We start from the raw sequence: 24,415 nt of genomic DNA on the forward strand, positions 1-24,415 counted from the left end.
GACAGATAACAGTTTAGTATAGGAAATAATAAATCAAGTATAACAAACTGTATTACTTAAAATGTTGCACCTTGATATTTACAGTCTACTAGCGCATATTCTCCACACACATTCCTACTATACCGCCAACCAATCACACACATTGTCATGTTAGATATGTGTGTGAAAAGGAGGGGAAGAAAAGATGTAACCTTTAGAATACCAGCACCAGTAAACATACAACGAAACAACTGTGTAATGAAGGCGACTTCTCCTAAATCCGCCATATTTAATGGTGGGGCACATTGTTTCTCTGAACCCTTTCTCAGTGAGCTATAGGAACTCTCTCCAGGTTCCAGCAGCCTGTGCTTCTTCTCTCACTTTCGGTTGATTTATTACTGGCCTTATGAACTTCTCCTCCATGTTCCAGAAGGCACGGTATCTCTTTTTCATTCCATTCCCATAATATTCTATTAAACGTTCCTCCTTGATTCCACCATCAGTGCCTCTCCTTTACTCCACCTCCATCTTTGATTAATGGGCTATGGTCACAGTGGCCTTTCTTTCACAGCCTTTTCATCGAGGTTGTTCTCTTTTCCCCTTATTAAAGCGTCATTGGTCCTCTCAACCGCTGGCGTGGCAGGTCCCATCACTTTGTATTCCTCTATCCCTCGCGTGTGTCTCCCTCGCCTTGCCTAGTGTTACTCCAGTGACTTGGCTCAGTTTGTGGATCCAGCATCTCTCTCCTCCCCTCACTTTGGACCTGCTGCAGCGGTGATGCCTTCTCTCGCTAGGCAACTGGTTTGTCTCAGCCTCAACGTTGGTGATGGGGGTCTGTATTTTACACTCGTAGCATAGTTTGGTCGGCCCACCTAGGTTGTTCAGGGCTTCCCATCTCACTCTGAAACAGTAGTTCCAGCTAAAGAACATCTCTGCTTCACCACCCTGCTCGTTCTGAGCTCTCCTTGCTTTCCCTGCAGTACAGCTGTATGTATCACATGGTCATCATTATAGGCATTGAAGAAAGACTGCTGACTCCTCCTACGGTACATTGGTACAGATGGCACTTCACCACGATAGGTACAAGGAGGGTGCTGGCACATCCAGTTCAGAGATAGTTACACCTCTTTTTAAGTGGCTGCTTTGCTTGATGAGCACAACCTTACAATTCACATTGACCTAAGGGAATTCCTAAGTTGTCTTCTATGTTATATGAGCATGGTGTATCTATCAACTAAAGTAGTAGAATTTTTAATTCTTCACTTATCGATTATCACAGGCAATTACCACATCGCAAAACTCATGCAGACATTATTGTTGTAGTGGAACATAGCCACAGCCTTCTCCAACAGACTCGCTAAAAAACTATCCAGCGAATACAACATATTAGTCGTAAACACCTGTCGCTTCTTATCATCACAACATCTGAACAGAGCCCAGGAGCTGCCTGTTACAAAAGGCCTTGCTGTTCCAGTGGGACTCCAGTTCATAACAGGTGTCTGCTAAACTGAACAATCAATAACATCTAATCACAAAAACGGTTTCCTGTCAGAATTAGACTTAACGTTTTTGGGGTTGAATAACAGGGCATAGTAAGGGTTGGGCATAAGGTCAGGGGAGAATAGAGGATTATGAGTGAAGCCACAAGATCTTCCTGTGAAAAAAAGAGTATCACACTTTAAAGTTCATGTTAATATGGCCAGGGCCCTCACAAAAATGTTATGTTGTGCTCCCATGGAAGCCAAATAGTGTAACATTCATCCCAGTTCTGAGAACCCATCGGGAGATAGCGGTGCTCTGAGTCCTTTGAGTAAATGGATTCTTTGTAGGAGGTTATACATGGCTTCAAAGCATTAGAAAAGGATTTTTACTAACTCCCTCTTTAAGAGAAGCCAGGATGATAAGAGCAAATCCAGCCAAGTCAAACACAACATAGGCGTTATATCCATGCAATGAGATCCAATGCGTTTCTACCCGCACGCAGAGCCAGGATCTTCGGCAAGGGATGCTGTGCATGCAAGATCATGTTCCAAGGTGCATGGAGCAAGGGTCCAGGCCCGTGAACTAAACTTTGAAAAGTGTGCCAGACCACACATGTGAGTAGTTACTAATTACTATTTATGGAAAGTAAGATATTACAAACGATCACATGTTTTAAAATTGCATTTACCTACCCAACCCCTACGTTTTAGGAAGGTAAATGTGTTGGCTGCATGACCCTCAAGACCCTGTATTCAACTCCCTTGGATACCTTCTCATAAAATGTATCTCTAGCATGTCCAGCTCTTTAGGTTGAGCCATTCTTTATAATCCTCCCAAGAATTGTCATACTCCCGCTACAAATGTCATACTCCCTTCCCTTTCTCATAATTCAGATAATCTTCATCAGCCCCAATCAAGACTTTAACATTTTGGCATATGATGTATACACATCCCAGAGTCAGGGTATTGTTCAGGACCAGGATAGTCTGGGCTACGCACAAGTAACAGAGAAACCATAACACTCAGGGGGTCATAGTCTTGATCTCATTGTCTCTCTAACCTTGGGAATCCTTATCAATAGCTAGCAGCTTCTCCCCTGGTCAGATCATTCTGACCTTATTTTCACTTTAATAGATGATCTTGGCTTCAAATCTAAGCCTCCTCACTCACAGAGACCACCCATCCTTTTCAAAGAACCTGAAGAACATTCACCCGGAGGCCTTCAGAAATATACTCTCATCAGTGGAGGGACCCCGTTCCATATCCTTATTCACCTAGAAATGAAATTCACCATCTCCCTCGATAGGCTGTATCCGTGCAAATCACTCCACTGCAATTCCACACAGACAAAACAAAGTGACTGTTTTACTGACATCCTTCGACTGTGAATTTGAAGGGGTTGTACTCTGGAATGAAGTTGGTCAAAAACTCAATTGCCTACTGATCTCAATGCATGCACTATCCACCAGCACGTTTCTTATGTTGCCTGCAATACGGCACAGAAAAGACTCTTGCAGCCCTCTGTCAGAAAGGCTTAAATGCTCTTCTATAGCAAGATACTGGGGAACCCAAGGCTCACTCAGCACCTTCTTACTTTACTGTCTGCTCGTGGGAAAAACTGATGATCTTCTTCAGTAATACAATAGATACCGTAAGAGCAAACATAAGACCAACCATCTCTTCCAATGACCCAACCTTTTTCTTAGAATCTCTGTACTAAACATGCTTTTCTTGACTTCCTACCAAGTGCAGACCTTTGAAAGATCTTAGCTTCGTTCAAAAAAAACGTAGCTCCTTAAATATGCACTTGAAGTTCATTAAACATAGTCCTCTCTACCACAATCAGCAACCCTGTTTGTACCTCTCTCCAGTCATGTACTTTGCTTTAAGCATTAAAGCATGCCATCACCCCCCACTTCTAAAAAGTCTAATGACAATGCTGACCTCCTGGACAGCCCGAACTCGGGTTTCTTGGATTCACTCGATGATTCCCTCCGAGGATGGACCTCCTTTGGAAGAAGGAGCCACTGGAATACTGAGTCCAAGAAGAAATATGGAACCAAAGTCTTTCTGAACTGCAGCAGTTTTACTCTTCATGGTGCTCTCCATTGGTCGACAATTTCTCAGACTGTAGAAGTCCTGTGAAGATTAAAATTGCTGTGGGCTCCTTAAACGCTTTGCAGATGAGATTAAGACCCCTGGGACCCTTCGATGACTTCTGGTGGCGTCGGACGCATAAGTCTCTTTTGGTGTTAGGTTTCAGAATATTGCGGTTTTCTGAATTTCGGTTCTTCAGTGCTGCAGCCGCAGCACGGACCTCTGGATGGCTTCTGGTGACCTTGATTCAAACAAGTCTGGGCCCTCGGGACTTCTTTGTTAGCTTCTGGTGGCAGGAACCCACCAACGGACCTTCCTCTGCACTCAGAGACTCTGGGTTCTCTCAAGCAGCAAAAAGGGGTCAGTGATGATGGCAAGGATATCCCTTGAAATGTTATTAGGCAGTTTGGAACTTTTGCAGCTCCGGATGTCTGTTCCCCATTCATTCAGGGAATTCTTGCAGGCAGGCAGGCAGCCAATCGGTCTCACAGGCATTCACACCATTCACTCCACCCAGACACCCATAACAAAGAATGTGGATTGGGGTAAGTACCCTGCCTTTCAGCACACTACATTGCATTCATGTCAGTTTTAGTTAAGGCTGTCTCATTCATTTTGTCACGCACACAAAAACCAGACACCCACAACACAGAATGTGAGTTCATTTCAGACTCCATTCATACAGGTCGGATCCCTAGGTTGTACCCACAACAAACAGCCTCTGGGAAGGCTCCAGTCAGTCTGACAGGAGGCAGCCCTAGAGCCATATCTGGTAATTCCACCAAACAGCCAGTCAGGAGGAAGGGACAGAGTCAGGGCTTCTCAGGACTTTGGGAAACAAGGTAAAAGGCAGTTGGAAACAAGAGGCCACAGTGGCCATCTTACCTTTGTGTAGGAATCCATTGGTTCCTACGGCAGGTCCTTGGTATCCCAAAATGGGGGGCACTGAGAGCCACTGCCAAGTCAGCGTTATTATTATTATAGTTCGTATTATGATTATTAAATTGTTATCAAGCGCCACATAACACAAAAACAAAAGACAAGGTGTAACATACTATAGTCAGAATCAGGGGGAGGGAGCAGAACAAAAGCTGACGGGTCAGTTTGGTTTAAGATTGAAGAGGTGATGCTTCACCAGTTTTTTAAAGACAACAATTGTGTCTGCTGATCTTATCGATCCTGGGAGGGCATTCCAAGCCAGAGGGCCTTGGACGTCAAAGGATGTACCACCAAACCTAACAAGCTTGTATCTTGGTTGAAACAGTCTAGAGGCATTGTGACAGCGCAGTTGGCGTCCTGGTTTGTTTACCTTTATCCGTTCTTTAAGGTATTTCAGACTTGTGTTATTTCAACATTTATAAGACATGGTCAGGATTTTATGAGTGATACGATGCCCTATAGGAAGCCTGTGAAGTTCCTGTTGGGCATCTGAGATGTGATTCCGCCTGGACAAAGCAAGAATAGCGTGAACCGCGCAGTTTTGCAAGACCTGTAGTGAGTGTACATTTGATTGCGAGGTCCCAGCCAGCAAACTGTTGCAATAGTCGAGCCTTGAGTTGACTAATGCATTGACTAGCAGCAATCAGTTCCTGGCTGAAATGAAAGGTCGAATGTGACTCAGCAACTTTGTAATAAAGCCGCATGAGGAGTGAATAAGTGAGACATGATATTTCATGGTAAGACACTGAGTGTCTTCACACTCTTGGAGACGATAATGATATTGATATTGCCGACGATACTGACTTTCCTGTACGCTGGTTCAAGTTTCTTCAGACGCTGGCCTGAACCTACAATCAGAAGCTCAGTCTTATCTCTGTTTAATGGTAAGGAGTTATCAGCCATCCAGGTTTGTACCCCATCACACACAAGATTAGTGTCCTTAGTGTAGTTTCCAGTGAGCTTGAGGACGACCTGGGTGTCGTCAGCATAGATGGTATACTGTACACCCAGGTGGTCGAGGAGACTAAGCAGAGGCCTGATATAAATGTTAAACAGCGTGGGGGCAGTGAAAGATCCCTATGGAACCCCATAGGTTTGATTAATGGGTAATGAGCTGGCTTCAGCTACTGCCACTTGACGTTATGTGGCCCGAGAAAGGAGGAGATCCATTGAGCATTCAGGTCTGAGCTAAATGCCTGGTCCCTTAACCTGGGGACCAACAAGGAGTGTTCGACCAGTTCAAAGGCCGCCAACCGTGATCAGCTATGCTGGCCAAGGTGGATTTAAGATCCAGCATATCGGTTTCTGTCCCATGCACAGCTCGAAAACCTGGCTGGTGAGCCCCCAGGATACCATGTTTTTTTTCTCGATGTGGCCCTGAAGCTGTAGATAGGCTACATTGTCCAGAATACTGAGAAGGAAAGGCACGTTCATAATGGTCCGACAGTTATCGGCCATTGCTGGATCTAAGGTGCTTTTCTTAAGTAGTGGCGAGATCCAAGCCTGCTTAAGAGAAGATGGAACCATGCCTTCACTAAAGGACAAATTGATAAATGTAATTATCCGTGGGACGAGGAGCTCGACTGAACCTTTGAGGATATCTGCCAGACAGCTATCTCTCAAACATGATGTAGGTCTCATGCCAAGGATGATTTTGTGAATTTACGGCTCACAGCAGTCAGTGAACTTAAAGCAGTTCTTTTTTAATCTGTGGGGGGAGATTCTCCTGACCTAAGGTGGAAGGCACTCTCTGTCCAGCGGAACGCTCTTGCAGGTCCCTGATGGTCTGCCTGTCGCCACGAATTTTGGAAGCAAATTTGTTGTGAATGGTCTGACACCATGCTGAGTATTTGGAAAGAGACTGGTTTGAGGTTGATGAATCCTTAAATTCAGACAGAATTTTAAATAATTCGCTGGAACTTGAGTGGGCATTCAAGATTCCGGAGTTAAGGTAGGTTGACTTAGCTTTTGTGATGGCTGTTTTAGATTCTTTCACGGCCTGTTTGTACTGAGAGAGAGTGTGGGCTGGGATTCTTTCGCCACTCTCTCTCAAGCAATCTTTTTTGGCATCTATGCAAAATGATGCCATCATTATACCTTGTATTCTTGTGTGTCTCAGGTTTAATCTTTGTAGTTTTCAAAGGAGCCAAAGATTCGATGGTGGAATGAATTCAATCCACAAGATGTGTCACCAGGTTAGAGGAATTAATGTATCGAGGGGCTGTAAACGGGACACCAGCATTGAAGAAAATTTGGCTGGCGTAACATTTTTGAGATTTCTGGATTTCTTTTCGGATCTAGGCAACAAGTTCAGTCTGGCGGGAGGCGCTGGTAATAGTGCCTGAACATTAACTAAGTGATGGTCAGACCAATTAATGGGGTAGACTGTTACATCCGAGAGGGGCAAAAGGTGTGCAATAGCCCAGTCCAATGTGTTCCCCCACCCCACGATGTGTGGAACTATTGACCAATTGTGAGTAGCCAATGTTGTCAAGGGCCTTAAGAAGGGAGACAGCATGTTTGTCAGAAAGATCTTCGGCCCAAAGGTTCAAGTCTCCAAGGATGATCAACGGAGTCTTGGCTTTAGTAATGAGGTTGAGGAGGTGAGCAACTGTTCCTCAAACTGGGGCATATCCCTAGGGGGTCTGTGTATAGCCAGGACACTCAAGGACTTTAATCTTCACAGGGAGTGTTTAACAATCATATGGGCTCGCGTGAGTAAAAACGTAGCAGTCAAGATGTTTTTGGAACATGAGTGCCACGCCTCCTCCCTTTTGGATGGCACAGTCAGACCGAAAGAGCAAGTAATCAGACGGAAGGGCTATGGTAGTATCAATGGGAATGGAGGAATTCAGCCACTTCTCCGTGAGTGCCATAACATCGGGGGAGAATTCAGCGAAATATTCGGCAACCTCTACTCCATGTTTTGGCACAGAGCGCGTGTTCAAAAGAGAGAGAGCCATCATACTGTTTGAAACGTGAACATTGCCAGGCGAGAGATGGCCTTTTTGATACTTTGAATCCTCCACCAAGGGGGTGGGTAAGGGGTGTCATTGAGCTTTGTTTGCACAGTCAATGGGTGGGCCACAAGAGAGCCAGTATGAACAATGGCATTCTTAAAACTTTAGGGATAATTAAGGGACCCTCGACCAGGGGTTACTGGAGCAGTAATTTGCTTACAGAGATCCTCTGACATGGTGTGTTCGATCTTCTGGCTTGTGAGAGCGGCATCCTCTTTGTCCCGGCCACAAGGTGTCATAGGAGGATTAGTGGGAGTGATAATCACAGGGGCACTCCACAGAATGGGGTAGATCCGGCCCTTGTGAGTGGGAAAAAGATTCAAAACACCCGTAATGGGCAGTGAATCTACTTGAAGTGTGTTAGGATGCAAAATAGGGACGGAGCTGGTGTCATGTTGTGAAGGGCTAAGATAAAGGCTAAGATAAAGTTGCAAAATACTGCCTTGTTTGGCGTTAAATGAGCCTGAGTTATGCGTGGAGGAGGGTGGGGATCTTGTTTTTATTTTAATTTCTTTATTGGTTGGTTCGCATCTCAATTACATTGACCAAACCTATTCAACATACATTACATTTTGGTTGCCAAAGAACAAAGCCATTTTATATCTTTATCACGCCCAGCACCGGGATCGATAAGCGGGCCCTTAGCTAACATGGGTGCACATTGCATTTGAAGAATTGCAGTACATTCTGAATAGCTTGACATTCACTGGGGCCCCTGCCTCTCATGCCCGAGGAGGGGCAGCAGATGCATAGCACACCCCTCCACGTCCTAGCAACAGGGTCAGTCCGGGGATCCCTCCCAAGTTCATAAGTACGCAGTAAAGGGGCACCAGATGTTCTTAGGCCGGTTTGCGACCCGCATAGGTTTGCATAGTCTACATCCATGTCACTTAACCATGTTATATCTTTCAGCCATGTGTGTACCCCTACGGGGGATGCGCTTGTCCATTTCATTAACACACACCTTCTTGCTACTATCATGCAGATGGAGATTCGCTTGTGATATTGTTTAGCCAGCCCAAGTAGCCACCCAAACTTGCAGCATAAGAGATCACTTGGTACGGTTTAGCCTATCATTTCGGACATGATTTCTGCCACTCCCTCCCAGAATTGGCGTACCTTTATGCAGACCCATAGCATGTGCATTATATCTGCTGGATTTGCATTACACCTGGGGCATTTGGCAGATTTTGTGGCGTTGTATTGATGTATGCATGCCGGAGAGATGTAGAGTTTTTAGATCGATATGTTGAAGCCACGAATTGAAGGCCCCCTTGTGTGTCGTGCCACATATCACTGCCCATTGTTTGTCTGAGATATCTACCCTTGAGTCCTCTTCCCATTTCTTCTTACATTTCAGTGTTTCCTTAGGTGTATCATCCTGGAATATCTTGTATTGTGCCGAGACCACTCCCTGCACCCGGGGGAGTTCCTAATATTTTGCAGCAGCTGAGTAGTGTGTGGAATTTTGGGGAACACCAGGTCAAATCTACACCTTTCCCATGAGGCGGCAGCTATTAACAGACCCTGCAAGGAGTACGAGTGCACTGAACCTCGTTCAATGCATACGTGAGGGGTTGTCTGGGCGCCCAGCATCCAGTACTTTGCATAGTATAACTGCACCGCTAGGAAGTACAATTCGACATCCCGTGCCCCAATTTCCCCACCCTCCCAAGGCTGAATTAGCGTCTCCCAACTAATATGTGGGCTCTTAGAGTGCCAAGCAAGCTTGATCAACAGGGACCACACCTCACCAAAGAAGCTTCCCCCTTGCCAGACCGGGACGTTCTGAAAAATCTAGAGAAGCTTAGGTACGACTATCATTTTGGCAATTGCAATTCTACCCATGAGGGAAAGGGGCAACCCACACCATCTTTCAACACTGGACTTTAGCACTTGCAGGTATTTGTTGTGGTTATCTTCTAGTAGTGTTCTGGTGTCCCTGCTAACTTACACCCCCAGATTTGTAACAACCCGCTGCTCCCAGCCATACCCTTGGGTGTGTGGAGGTCTGTCCGTATTCTCATTAAGGGGAAACAGGAAAGATTTGGTCTTGTTGATTTGTAGGCCCGACGCTCCACCTAACTTTTCAACTTCCTGCGTTAGCATAGCTACGTTATCTGCTGGGTCTTTGATATACACAATCGCGTCATCGGCATACAAGGATATCAGTTCCTTTGACCCACCCATCGCTAGGCCCCTGTGCCTTTGGAACCTGCTCAGGCGGGCAGCCAGTATCTCAATTGACATTGTGAATAACAGGGGCGAGAGGGGGAAGCCCTGCTTCGTACCTTGACCTAACCTGAAGGTATGGGAGCGCGTGCCGCCTATACCTATCTGGGCGCATGAGCCTGCATATAGGAGTTGTACCGCTAAGAGGAAGTATTTCGGGGCAACGAACTGACGCAGTACTTCAAAGACATAGCTCTATTCCATAAATCAAATGCCTTTTCCATATCCAGCAGTGCAGCCACTGCTTGTACATTAGGGTCTATCTGGGCTAGTATAGCAAATAATCTTAGAAGGTTTAGGGATGGCGACCTCCCTGGGATGAACCCAGATTGAAAAATATGGATGATTTGGGAGACATGAGGCAGCAGCCAATCTGCCAAAACCTTGGCAAATATCTTCGTGTCAAGGTTTAGTAGCGATATTCGGCGATATGAGGAGCATTCAAGGGGATCCTTGCCCGGCTTAAGGATCAGTGTTATCACTGCTTCGCACATCGTAGGGGGGAGGTGCCCCATCATCACCCCCTCTTCCCATACAGTCAACATACGCTGAGCAATGTCAGGTCCCCATTCCTTTTACAAGTCTGTGGACATCCCGTCTGTGCCTAGAGCCTTTGAAGAAGGCAGAGCCCGAATCACGGTCAGAATTTCATCAACCGTGATGGGCTGTTCGCCAGAATGTCTGCCGCCTCTGCACTAAGTTTTAGACGGCAGCCTCTAATGTAGTCCTCTAGGTATGCTTTTGGCAGCATACCTCGTGAGGTGTACAATGACTCATAGAAATGGCGAAAAGTGTCAGCTATCTCACATGGATTCACCACCACCTCCCCTTTAGTGGTTGTGACTGCCGATATTTCTTTGTAACCTCTCTCGTGCCTCACCACTGCGGCCATGTGTCTGCCTGGTCTGTCCTCTTCCCCATATCTGTGGGCCATTACTGGCTGGGCAAGGTATTTGACCTCTCTCTCTCTGCAAGGGCGCTGAATTGGTCCAGCGCTTCCCTTAATTTAGTTAGCGAACCCAATGTGTCTTCCCTGTCCACTGCACTTTCCCACCTCTTGATTTCAAATTCAGTCTTGTTTAATTGCCTCCTATTTTGTTTTAACACCCCTAGTTCTAGGGACAGACACGCAAAGAACCACTTTAAATGCCTCCCATAAGGTGCCCCTCCCAGTAACTGTGCCCACATCCTCGCTAAAGTAGTTCTTTATCAGACTATGAAGTTCGCTTTTAAGTATCAAGTCTCCTAAAGCCACGGGCTTGAACCACCAGTGCGGGCGAGGCGGTGTCAGGTCCATACGCAATGACCACAGCACCGGGGAGTGGTCAGAGAGGGTTCTGGAAAGCAGCATGCAGTCGTCTATTCTGTGCACTAGATATGGGGAAGCGAGGATGTAATCTACCCGGGTCGAGGTACCGTGGACTGACGAATGTTGCAAGTATCCCACCCCTTCCGGCCTCAGGAGTCTCCACACATCTCCCAGTTCCAGTACACCCATGCCGGAAAGGATCGCCTCCGCTGCTTTGGAGCTTCCCCCCACCGAACCCCATGGTGTTTATTCCCTGCCCGAGTCCAGCACCATATTGAGGTCCCCTGCCAATACGATGTTGGTGTGTAAATATTTCTGACATATTCTTACCAGCATTTGAAAAAACCCTGGGCAGTCCACATTCACATTGGGCCCGTAGATGTTAACAAGTGTAATCATTGTGGTACCCCAGCATCCAGAAACAATAACGTATCTCCACTGTGGCTCAATGACCGTGTCACTTGTGCCAAATCCCAGAGATTTGTGCACCAGTGTCATGACCCCTGCTGAATACGCCGAGAATAATGTGTAATATTTGAAGTTTCCCCTGCTTCTGGCCATGCCTTTGTTCCCTCCTCCCGTGAGGTGGGTTTCCTGCAATATGACCATTTTTGCCCCATGTCTCTCACAGTATTGTACCACTTTGCGTGCTTTGTGCGGATTGTTGACCCCCGTACGTTCCAGCTAATAACCTTATGTGCCATAGCTGGGGTGAGGGCTGAATACATGCGTGACCTTTCTCTGCTCTGTCAACTAGCATAAAATCTGGTTTCTTCCATGAGATGCAAACAATTTTGAATTAACCTAAGCAAACATCCCATTGAGCTTCCCCGCTCCCCCAATCATCAACTTTGGAAGGTCTTCCCCCATAAACCCCCCACCCACACTACCCACCCGCAGCCTGCAGTGACAGAAGCCACCCTCCCAAAAACCCAAACAACCACTTTACCATGGGCAACGGCCCGGTGGTGCTGGACACCGCCACTCAAGTGACTGTTACCGTTTAGGACCTCAAGGGGAGGACCTGGCGCGATCAACAATTCATATAGGTGCAACTGGACTTATTCATTACATAGTGTGCGCAGAGTTATCAAGACCCACAGGGAAACGGCCTGCTGACAATGTATGTTCGGCCATTGCCAATTCACAAGCATAGGGTCAAGAGCCCCTTCGTAGGGTACAGGATGAGGTTCTCAGCTAATCATTTTGGTAGGGACTCTAGAAAGTCGTGCACTGCTCCAGGGTCAGTACAGTGTCTGACCATTAAGTTGGACCCTCAATTTGGAGGGGTATTGCATTGAGTATGGAATCTCTCGATCCCAGAGCGCTCTTTTCGCTGCAAGGAAGGACAGGTGTGCTTTCTGTACCGCTGGAATGAAGTCTGCGTAGAAAGAGACTCTAGCATTCTCATAGGTGAGATCTCCAAGTTCCCTTGCCTTGCGCAGTAAGTGTCCGGATCCTGTAATTCAGGATGCGCGCAATGATTGGGCAAGGGTTTTGACCCGGTCTCGGAGTGATTTGTGATACCCGGTGTGCCCTTTCCACCAGGAACTGGGAGGACAGGAGAGGACCTTGCAACACTTCCATGATGAACTTTTCCATGAAGGTCTCCATATTTTGCTGTGTTATGGATTCCGGGATCCCCACCACCCTGATATTATTTCTTCTTGACCGCATCTCAAGATCTTCATTCTTGTCCTTTATGGCTTTGACCTCGTGCCTCAGTTCACTAATTGCCTGTGTGGATTAATTGCTGGTGTCCTCGAGCATTCTGACCTGGGTCTCAACCTCAGAGATCCTGCTACTTTCCTTGTCTATATGTTCTTGTATTCTATCAACCTTATGTATGTCATTCTGTCAAGTTTTGTATTGATGGCGGCAAAGCCTGACTTCATTTCTGCTAACACCATGCTCGGTTCCGACGGGGAGCCGCCCGCGCTAGTGCCTGCCATCTCTGCCGCCTGCGATGCAGTGGATACCATTATGGCAGCAACTTGTGGCACCGAAAGTTTATCATCCCCTTTACTTAGCCCCTCCTTTTGGGTAAATGGCAAGCGGGACTGACGCTTATTTCCTTTCGCCATATAGCTTTGGGCCGGGATAGTTTTGGATCTGACCCTCAGCCTATGTACTGTATTGCCCTATCACCCACTTTGAACAGATGCAGGGGTTGGGTCAGCCCGTAACATGTAAGTCCTAGGGCTCTCCTGGCTCCCTCACTGGTGCAGCTCTGATGCTGTAGAGATGTTCGGTCCTGTTGTGGGTTTGAAGGCTTCATTCCCAGTGTAGCGCCCGCTGAGGAGCCACCTTGCGCCCCCTAAGATTTTGGATTGTTAATGTCGCTATGCCATATTCGGGCTCTACCTCGATATGCTAGTTGTGTTGGCTGGGAGCACACTTGGGAGTCTGACGGTGACGGGGCCTTCCAGGCTAAACACCTCCCATTCAGTGCGCCTGTTCATTGTCCTCCACCTCCAGGCGCTGTGCGGTGGCAGTAGTGTCACCTCCTCCTATTAACGTTAGGATTGCAGCAGCTGGTGGAAGCTCAGATTAGAGCCCAGAGTGGTATGGGCATTTGCAGCCATCCTGCATTTATTGGATTATAGTGTACCACTTTGGGGCTCCTTCTTGGTCTCCAAACTAAACACCCGTGATTGTGCAAAGGCTGGTGGAGTGCCTGTGCTTTGGCAGCGCAGCCTGAGATATAGAGCCTCGCAAACTGTTCAGCTGGGCCATCAGCTGCAGTCTCCATGGCTGACCGCTGCCCACGCAGCATCGATGGGAAGGTTGGGTGGAGGAGCGTTGTGAGAGTGTCTGACTGGGATAACTCTGAGGCGCCGGCCTCCCACAGTGAAGTACGTTGCTGCTGCATGCTGTTCGATCCTTCCTTAGAGAGGGGGCTGGCGGCACCGATATTGATACCTCACAGGCTCCTTTTACATTATCCCTATTGCCGGAGCAAACAGAGCCATGATACCTCTGCTTGCCAGCATCCTGGGCTGCCGCGTAGAGTTTGTGTCCGCTTCAGCTCCCGCACCTGCGGGCACCGGTCCTTCTCACCTGTACTCCCGGATGGGATGTGGCCACCAACGTCTCTCTTTGCTCATTCCGTTTACGACGGTGCGCTCCAGTCTGCCTTCCGCTTTGGGCTGACAAGTCTCTCTGCTGCTGATGGAGGGGTGGTCTCTGGGCATGCCACAGGGTGTCTCATTCCGCGAGGCTGCCTCGCCTCTGCTGTTCCTCAGTGACAGTTCGGGCTGGATGGTGTTCGTTCCCTAGGGCGCGCAGGCAGTTGCGTGTTTTTCAACACTGAGCCACTCGCCTAGGCCGCAAACGGCTGTGACGCCTCCCCACTGAAACGGCTTTTCTGCTGCACCAATTTTCTCAGGATTCGGGGCTGTCGTCGGTTTGGCCGAAATGCGTATTATCACTCAATTTTGTGTTCAGTCGGGCCCCGGTGGGCTTAGAATCAGCCTCACCTCTCCTGGATCCTGCCGAGATCTCACGGCAAAACCACCATCTTGGATGCCGGCTCTAGCGCCCCCCTGAGGGTGGGGATCTTGCCCAGAAACCTTGTATAAGTTCTCAGATAGTGGGCATGATAGTGGTTGGTGGGACAAATAAAAGTACAGACAACGTACCGTGCCAGTAGCAGGAAGGTAACGGATAGGGCCCTCCTGCGCACACTTTGCGCAAACTGGCGATAACCGCCCACTTCAAATGTGGTGGTCCTAACGCGCTGCTGATGTCATAAAGAGGACCGGTGTTGGCGGTAAACATATTTTCCAGGAACTACAGTTCTCTAATGCTCACCAGCAGCTCTGTCAGGAGAACAGATCTGCACAGCGCTCAAAGCGGCAATCACAGGCAGGCAAAAACGGAATCACAGAGCTCTTAAGTGCCCTCACTGAAACATCAAACAATGCTCATATGAAGTAAAACTGAAGTTTGCTAAGTCTCAGTCTATAATGCAGTCCTTACTGCTTGGAGAACAAAGAAATGTAGCAGACAAGATCAAAGTTTCACAATTCGGAGTACAAATTAAATAAGGCAATAGCCAGAGCTGAGGAGCAAAACAGCACTTGCACCCACACACACTACAGCAACAGTGGAGCAAGGAGATTTAAGTACTAATCGCCGATAACCGGCCTCTTCAAACGCGCTGGCATTAATGCATTGCTGACGTGGTAAAGAGGACCGGTGTTGCCGGGAAATGTAGTTTCCTGGAACTACAGTCCTCTAATGCTTGCCAGCAGCTCTGTCAGAAGAACAGATCTGCACAGCGTGCGATGCGGCAATGACAGGCAGGCACAAGCAGAATCACCAAGCTCATAAGTGCCTGCACTATAACATAAAACAATGCTCATATAATGTAAAATCGAAGTTAGTTAAGTCTGAGTCTATAATGCAGTCCTTACTGCTTGGCGAACAAAGAAATGTCGCAGCCAATATCAAAGTTTCAAAATTCGGAATATGAATGAAATAAGGCAACAGCCAGAGCTGCGGAGCAAAACAGCAGTTGCACTCACGCCCATACACACTACTGCATGGAGCTGCCACCAGCCCATACCCTTCTCTGTGGGCAACACACAGGTGACCAAAAATAAGCATAAGGCATATAAGGGTGTACCCCCACCCATGGGTGCCATAAGGGTATCGCATGGGTGTTGTTCACCAAAAGATAAAAACGAAGAGCTGCACTGCCAGAGGTCCAAGCTGCACTTCAGTGGCAGAGAACATAGAGAAAACACAGACACAGAGAAGTGGTAGGACAAAGACTAGGAGGCCCTGTGCCTCCATAAGGCAATTCCAGCACCACATTTACAAAGTGAAATGTGGCATTTGCCTGGTGTACAAGACAATGGAAAGCGGTGTACCTCTGCCCACACAACAATGCCAGTCCGCAGGACCGGCACCCAGTTATTTGTGGGGCCTGAATTTGTCGGCCCAGAAGTCACCGACACTGACCTAAGGGTTGCGCCCCACCCCCCCATTATTGAGGATGCTCATGCGGCCCTAAGTGTAGTGAATTCATTGTAGGAGGGAAGTGTTCACTGGGATTTCATGCTTTCTTAAACATTATAACATGCTCGAGGATGAAGTGGGCATGCCCGCTCCATGGGGCACATTGACTTCACTCTTCCTGGTCCCTTCATGCTGGTCTCAATTTCCATTCCAATGTGCCTCAATTCCTAAATCCGCCGTCAGGGGGTCGCCATCATCACTTGGTGGGACATGTGGAGTGAACGCCTGGACACGTTTGCTGCCACCAGAAGAGAAAAGGGCAATATAGCAATGAATTCATTCATTGGAGCTTCTGTTCCAATGAAATGCATGCTACTGGTCTTTACTGCCATAGCGCATAAAAAATAAACTCGTAAACCAGTGGATTCATCCTTCAACACTCCACAACATGCCGTCACCGGATATTTTCACCTGCTGTTAGATGGAGATTCTGTATGTTTCTAAGTGCCCATGATTCCCTGGGTGCATTGCTTGCATGCCTTTAGTCCCTAGCTCTTCCTCGCATGTTGAAAGATGAAGAAGAAATCCTTTCATTTCTGATTCTGAACTTTTTTTTGACCCTCCTATGCCATCAAATAATGATAGATCCAGCTGTTTATATCACAAAAACTAGCGGGCACAAGAGCAGATCATATAGAACGCACATTATCCCTCAGAGTGCAAAGTGTGGCGGCTGTGTGGGATCGTCATACCTCCCGCAGGCCACCCAGAGGCACATGGGGGCCCATGTTCCAGGCAATAATGGTCACTTGGTCAACATGATGTGTGCAAATACTGTTGTGGCCCAATTCTGGATACTGGTAGCTGTCCGGCAGCTGGACAATTATTTGGACAATGTCAAAACCTTAATCTTTATGCAAAAGTGTGTCCAGCACTGTCTTCGGCGTAAATGTTATCGAAAGTCACTGCACCCAGGCCATGCTTAACAAATGTGGAAGTCGACTAAGCAGGAAAGCGACAGTTCCATCTGTACAGCAAGACAGAGAATGTTGAATAGATTTGCTTCATTGCCACAATCGGCAGAACAGGAACAGGCATGAGAAGTCAACCTCATTGTCAAGTAACAATCCAATCAACAAACGTAGCGGTGCTCACTGATACTGTAGCATCTATCAATGTTATGGCCACGACTCAATTCACAGTCCTTGAGCCCTGCCCGCAGCTGATGCCACCATATTTAAGATCTTCTCATGCGGAGCCTCTACACCCCTACTGCAAGAAAGTGCAATTGTCCACTAGGACCTGGCCAGGGTGAATTTGTATGTGACGCTAGAAGCGAGGGACACCTTCCTCTGCTGTGACATGGCAGAAGTGCTAGGTGGGGTCCATTTCATCTATAGCATTTATAAAGAGGACAACAGCAGTATCCTACAGGAATATAATGTCCTATTCAGTGGTACATGCTGCCCACAATGACACAAGTTGTGATTGCACATGGACCCTACCATTCCACCTGTAGCTCTAAGCCACAGATAGACACCATTCCACTTAAGGAAGACAGCGGAAGTGGAACTGGGGAAATTGTAAAAGGCGGGAGTAATTGAAACAGTCGCAGGACCCACACCTTGGGTGTATCCTACTGTGCTTGCTGCAAAGCTGAAGCAATCAAAGACAGTAGGAATATGTGTGGATATGCACCTTTCATTCAAGGCTATCTAAAGGGAATGACATCTCACATCCACCATGAACGACATTGTTGCAGACTTACCGGGGGCCACAGTGTTTTCTAAAGTTGACCTAAACGATACCCTTGCATTCAGAATCAAGGTACAATCGACACCTTTTTCTCTCATGTCAGTCAATTTCAATACACAAGACTGAGTTTTGGAGACTCTTCGGCTGCAGTGGTGTTCCAACACACCACGAGAGGTGTGCTAACGGGTCTCTGAGGTGTGCTCAAGGTGAGCGACGACGTCCTGATCTATGCCTCGTGAATACAAGAAAGCCTCTTGTGATTCAGAAACGTGTCCACAATGACAGTGGCCCACCATAATGTTTGAGATTAATCCTAGAGAGCAAAACCATCAGAGAACACGGAGGGCAGCCGCTATCCCATGCGAGCCACCAGACGTAGCCTCAAGAAACGTCAGGACTGTTGTACGGGTCAGATGTGCTAATGCTTATTCGTGGTATTTTGGGGAGGATTGTTGTGCTGTAGCCACATCAAGGGCCTCATCTGTGTAGTCTCACAGAGGGGGGGTTAATGCTGTTTGCATCATCACCGCTCTGTAATAAATACAACTGCAAAACGTGGCCAAGAGTTGCCGCCAAATCTGCTTGGGCGTATTCTTGGTGCGGCCTCTGCCTGTCCTTATAGCCTTATATCCTTCATGACACTCCTCTCATATCTGTCCTTCATCACGACATCATATGACACCAACACTGAAAGCCATTCACTAGCTGCCTATAAAGCAAAGAATTTGCAACCCTTTGTATGGTCCAAAAATGCTTTAATGGCATTATGCCCAAGCGAGTATTCGAACTAAAAACCCTGGGCGAGACAAGAAGACTGCGTTAAAAAAGATCACTGCAGCACTGCAGCAGCGGGTGGGGCCGCCTCTTAGCCCTTCACCTACGCACTATTGTTCCAAACATGTTCAACTGCAAACTGTGTGCATCCCATCTGCTTTCAATTGTAGTAGCCGCGGCACTGTTCGTCCGTTACTGCGCGCAGGCATTTCCTGACTCATTACCTATTCCCTCACAGGGCGCCCTGAGTCACTGCATGCATCCACAGGGCGCATCTATTAATATTAGTGCTGAGGATTGGACAAAATCAATACAGACGGGCCAGTTGCGACTCTAGTTGTGTCCTGTTTCATCACAGGAAGTGATTATTTGCTCTTGCAGAAGGACAGTGCAGGCTTACAAGCGAAAGGCCGCTCAGCCCGGAAGGCAGACTCCCGAAGTTCTCCCCATCCGTGTGTGACTGCTGCGAAGGAGAAGGTCTTGACCGATAACGCCCCTTTGCTTCTCTTTCCTTTTGGTTCTCGCATGGTAACTGGTTGTGTTATTTTCTCTCCTCAGACCGTGACAGAGAAGCACAAGCTGAATGTTCCAGAAACGATGACCGAGGTTCTGGATGTTTCTGATGAAGAAGGTGAACATTTCTTTTTAGGCCCTGTGTCACAATGGTTGACCTTTCACCTCTGAGGGTGTATTAATGCCTGATGTGTTGTACCCTGCATCTGGTATTGCTGATGTATTTTGAATGCAATTGATTTTTTTTAAATGTAATAATTTGGATGTATAAAAACCTATGCATGCAATTTAAAAAAAAACGGTTACATATTGAAAGTGCAAGTAGCACAACAAGGCTCAGCAATTAAAAGTGGGGAGAAGAAAGTGAGTGAATCTTAAGAAGGGAGCAGTCAGTGACAAGAATAGAAGCTGAGCATAGAGACAGAGGACAGGCATTGCAGAGTCTGGGAGCTAGCAGAGAAAAAGAGGAAAAGCATTGCAGAGCCTAGGAGCTAGCAGAGAAAAAGAGGAAAGACATTGCAGAGCCTAGGAGCTAGCAGAGAAAAAGAGGCAAGGCATCGCAGATCCTCGGAGTTAGCAGAGAAAAACCGGAAAGGCATTGGAGACCCTGGGAGCTAGCAGAGAAAAATAGGAAAGGCATTGGAGACCCTGGGAGCTAGCAGAGAAAAATAGGAAAGGTATTGCAGAGCCTCAGAGCTAGTAGAGAAAACCAGGAAGGATATTGCAGAGCCTCAGAGCTAGCAGAGAACAACAGGACAGGCATTGCAGAGCCTAGGAGCTAGGAGAGAAAAACAGGACAGGCATTGCAGAGCATAGGAGCTAGGAGAGAAAAACAGGACAGGCATTGTAGAGTTTAGGTGCTAGGAGAGAAAAACAGGAAGGGTATCGCAGAGCTTGGGAGCTAGCAGAGAAAAAAATGACAGGCATTGCAGAGCCTAGGAGCTAGGGGAGAAAAACAGGACAGGCATTGCAGAGCCTAGGAGCTTGGAGTGAAAAAGAGTGGGAACACGATGGAGCACATGGGGAACGAGAAACAGTTAAGAATTGATTAGAAGAAGAAAGGCGAGAAAGTGAGCAGTGTAAAGTTTGATGTGCACTAGCATGTACAACATTTTGAGTTTAAAGGAACCATGCTCTTTAGACGGCTTTTATAAATGAACTGAAAAATCGCAGATCAGTGCGGCCGTCTGCATGTGCACATCATAGTTCAGTGCTTGAAGTGACCCAAAGATCCTGCGCAGTATTACCAGGGCCGGATTCCCATTATCCCGAGACAATGTGGAAACCTTTGCAGCGTGTTTTGTGTGACTATTCATTTTTGTATAGGTTTATACAAGCAAGACAACGCAGTGCAACACAAGTTTGAATCCAGTCCCGCGCGTAGAGACGGGTCTCCGGTTTTAGGCGCGTTATAAAAGTTGAATTAATTAATAGAATCAAAATATTCTATGGTTTTCTGTGCAATTTTGTGTTCGGCCCCAAAATGTATTTAGTTCAATAGCTTTAATAGATGAGCAAATCATTTCAGATTCAGTACTAATGTTCTGACCACCATGAATATCATGTGAAGTGCATGCATTTGGGTGTTCCGTCCCCTCTGTGGGTGCAGCTGTTACGGCTCCTGCCCCTGGGATTCTTTTGTTAGCTTGGAAGTGTGATTTGCTGCATGACTTTCATCGGTTAGTTTTAAAACTGGAATGAACCTCTTCATCTTGAACACTAGACTTCTAGCTTCTGTTTTGTTTAAATGTTGCAGTAGGGAAGGCTAGTGGTGGATCAAAGCGATTGCTTTTGACGATGAGTCCATCTATGTACATCATCTCCTCTGCTTCCACTTGGGCCACTAAATCTACAGAGCTCATTTTAATCCCCTCGATTGGGACGCTCGGAGCCTCTACTCTTCGTGCCTGCGGGTGAATATCGGCTGGAATTTTGTAGTTCTCCCCTCACAGCTGATAGATCTCCCTTGGTTGATCGTATTGGGCCAGAGGGTCATCCACTTTGGTTCTTACAGCAAGTGCTTTTTGGTGTGCTCTATAACTCCACTCCTTTTTGGGCCTCCATTTATAAGAGCAACCAATGGAATGATCTTAACCGAATTCTGTCGGTAGCGGAAGAAGGTACTATCATCCGATCCTAAGTAAAACCAGTAAAGTGAGATCACAAACGTTAATATCTATGCTCTTCCAATTGATAACTAGTAAAGTAGTAGTAAATCCCCTTGATTCAGTGGGTCTTTACATTTTTTCGGCCTGCTGTCCTTTATTCCTAATTTAAGGACTGAGGAACAACACCTGTAAGCCCATGGGGTTAATGTACTGTTAAATAGGGTGGAAGAAAGTTGTTGCGTCTGGAGGGAAAATAAACTATTTTTGACCATGCATCACACTTTTGGTGAGATATTCTTGATGTTTCTGAAACGTTTTTGTAATGAATACATTCTCAGAAGATAGCAAAAGCATTGAGTCAGAGTCCACGCTGTGTTTTTCCTAAGCCTTTACGCTGATCAGTGTGCCTGTACACAATGTGAATGGGCTTCTCAGCAATGATCTTTTGCCAGCTGGGGCCATTTGCCACAGAGTTGGCACGCATTCGAGCGAAGCAATGTACAAGCTGTTTCATATGTGGCATTCTAACACCACTGCCTGCTGTAGCATTTCTTTACCCATTTGCACATATTAACAGGATTAGGTCCTATTGGATTGGGCACGACAGGGTCAATGGTTCGCGCCCGCTAATAGGCTCAACATTTACTCTGCCACCTTTCTGGGCCACCATCATTTTTTGTCATTTTTTACCTGTGGGCATTTAATCTGAGTATAGACATGGCCATTCATGCTAACAGTTTTATTGCATGCATGATGTATCGGCATACAGCGTGATCATGGCTGTGCCTTTCCCTAAATTAGTGTCAGCAATCGTGGAGTAATGTTTTGTGAGAAACAGATATCCCAGAACAGCCAGCAATCTGGAGATGTACTGCCTTCTTCATGAGTTAACTGTGTCATGTGGGGTCCTTGCCAACTCTTACTGTATTTGAATGAAGGGATGGGTGTTTCTGTTTGTCCCCCTGGTTACAGTTCACAGAACTCACCTTAGTCTCTTTTCCTTTACCCCTTTTCTTGGACACACTCATTCCTTTTATGCTTTCCAGAATTTGGACTGGGCCTGGTTTTCTGGAAGGTCACTAAGGTGGTCAAACCATCTTCCCCTTTTTACATAATGGGGGACAGGAGAAACTTTTGCTCAAATAAGGGAGAATTAATCCGAACATTATAAATAATCGTGAAGGCCATGGTCTGAGCAGTCTAGAATCTCCAGACCTCTTTTACTAGACAGGCAAAAGCAGCGACCGGACTCATCCGGCAGACTAGCAACTTTAGCCTCGAAGGGCCACTTGGAACGGAGTCACTTCTACATGAGCCAAGAAGTCACGCTTCCAGAAACTTCCTTCGAGGCAGAGTGTTAGAGAAACAAGGCCCGGATCTGTTGCCTACAGACATTTCCCAATCCCTGATGGGAAAACAAGGAGTATAGCTTATCCCATAGCGGAAACAAGGGGAGTCACAGTTCTATACTAACCAGTGTTGTGGGTGTCTTGCCATTCGCTTTTTTGTTGTGCTAGGATAGCCTGAAAACGCAAGCAGACAGCTGAGGGGACCAGAGGCGTAGCCAGGTTTGTCTAACTAGTGGGACATGAGGCTAATGTAGTTGGGCTCACTGCAGTGACATTAACATTTGTAGATGCCCACAGAGCGCTGCTCAGTGGCCATTTACAGGTTTTGGGTGGGTCTTTGCCGCTCAGGACCTACCATGTCTACGCCTCTGGAGGGGACTATCAAACAATCAACTGAGAAATCCACTTTTTGCTGAAATTCTCCCTACGCTCCCATGTTCGAAGCACAAGCAGAAGACATTTAATTAAACAAAATATTTGCAGATATCTGTATGGGCTTCCATCATTGTCAAGACATTTCTACAGACCAATCTGTTTTTCTTTTTTATCACCTATTTCTGTGAATCTGAAAGCAAGACTTTCAGTGATGCCTGCAAAATCTCTGTGCTTAGGGAATTCCCCCTTGTAAGAACATTTCTGCCCCCGTCTTTACGAATCGCTCCTTACACCATTTGCCCAAAAATCTCCTTCCCTCCTCATGGGAAATTACAGTAAATAAAATATTTTTTATTGTTTAATGTTCATGTTTTGTTTTGATAGTTACAGTTGAACCTTTTTGTCCTTGCCTTGTTTTTTCTGATGAACAGTCAGAGAATGTGAACATTTGGTGAAATTATGACACCTGTTCTCCACTTGGGCTTTATCTGAGCCAGAGTAGAGACCCAGGATCTGGCTGTTTGTGACTGTACAGAATATACACCCAATCTCTGGCTGTTGGTGAATGTACAAGGTATTGACCCAGCCTCTAACTGTTTGTGATTATACAGCGTATGGAGCAAGGCTCTGGCTGTTGATGAATGTATAGAGTTTGGACCCAGACTCTAGCTATTAGTAGATGAACAGAATATGGGCCCAGGCTCTGGCTGATGTTTGATGCAACAAGTATGGATCCATGCTCTGGCTGTTGGTGACTGTACAGAATATAGACCCAGCCTCTGCTGTTGGTGACTGTACACAATATAAACCCAGGTTCTGGCTGTTTGTGAATGTACAGAGTATGGACCTATGATCTGTCTGTTGGTGAATGTACAGATTATGTACCAAGACTATGGTTATTGGTGATTGTGCACAGTATGGGCTCAGGCTCTGGCTTCTGGGGAAGGTAGAGAATTTCTATCCAGGCTCTGGCTGTTCATGAGTATAAAGAATATGGACCCAGGCTTTGGCTGGTGGTGAATGTACAGAGTATGTACCCAGGTTTTAGCTGTTGGTAGATGAACAAAGTATGGACCCAGGCACTGGCTGTTGGTGACTGTACAGAATATAGACCCAGGTTCTGGCTGTTGTTGGATGTACCAGGTATGGACCCAGGCTCTGACTGTAGGTGAAGGTACAGATTCAGGCTCTGGCTGTTGGTGAATATTGAGAGTATGGAAACATGCCCTGGCTGTTGGTATATGTACTGAGTATGGCCCCAGGCTCTGGCTGTGCTGAATGTGCAAGGTATGGGCCCAGACTCTGTCTCTTTGTGAATGTACTGAGTATGGCAGCAGGCTCTGGCTGTGCTGAATGTACAAGGTATGGGCCCAGATTCTGGCGCTTTGTGAATGTACTGAGTATGGCTCCAGGCTCTGGCTGTGCTGAATGTACATTGTATGGGCCTAGGCTCTGCCTCTTATGAATGTACAGAGTATGTAACCAGGCTCCAGCGGTTGCTGAAAGTACAGTGTATGG

General features: G+C 46.8%; 1 protein-coding gene across 40 annotated transcripts in view; it reads left to right on the forward strand.

Moving 5' to 3' along the window:
• The window catches only part of ANK2 (ankyrin 2), a 1,645,279-nt gene that overhangs the window by 1,287,989 nt on the left and 332,875 nt on the right, over nt 1-24,415 (forward strand). For all 40 annotated transcript variants that reach the window (XM_069630993.1, XM_069630997.1, XM_069630984.1 and 37 more), the window contains one exon: nt 19,111-19,183. In XM_069630993.1, coding sequence (XP_069487094.1) covers nt 19,111-19,183 — 73 coding nt within the window. The remainder of the gene's footprint in view (nt 1-19,110; nt 19,184-24,415) is intronic.

Source organism: Ambystoma mexicanum, chromosome 6q, assembly GCF_040938575.1.
Source record: "Ambystoma mexicanum isolate Mex_15411 chromosome 6q, UKY_AmexF1_1, whole genome shotgun sequence".
NCBI lineage: Eukaryota > Metazoa > Chordata > Amphibia > Caudata > Ambystomatidae > Ambystoma > Ambystoma mexicanum.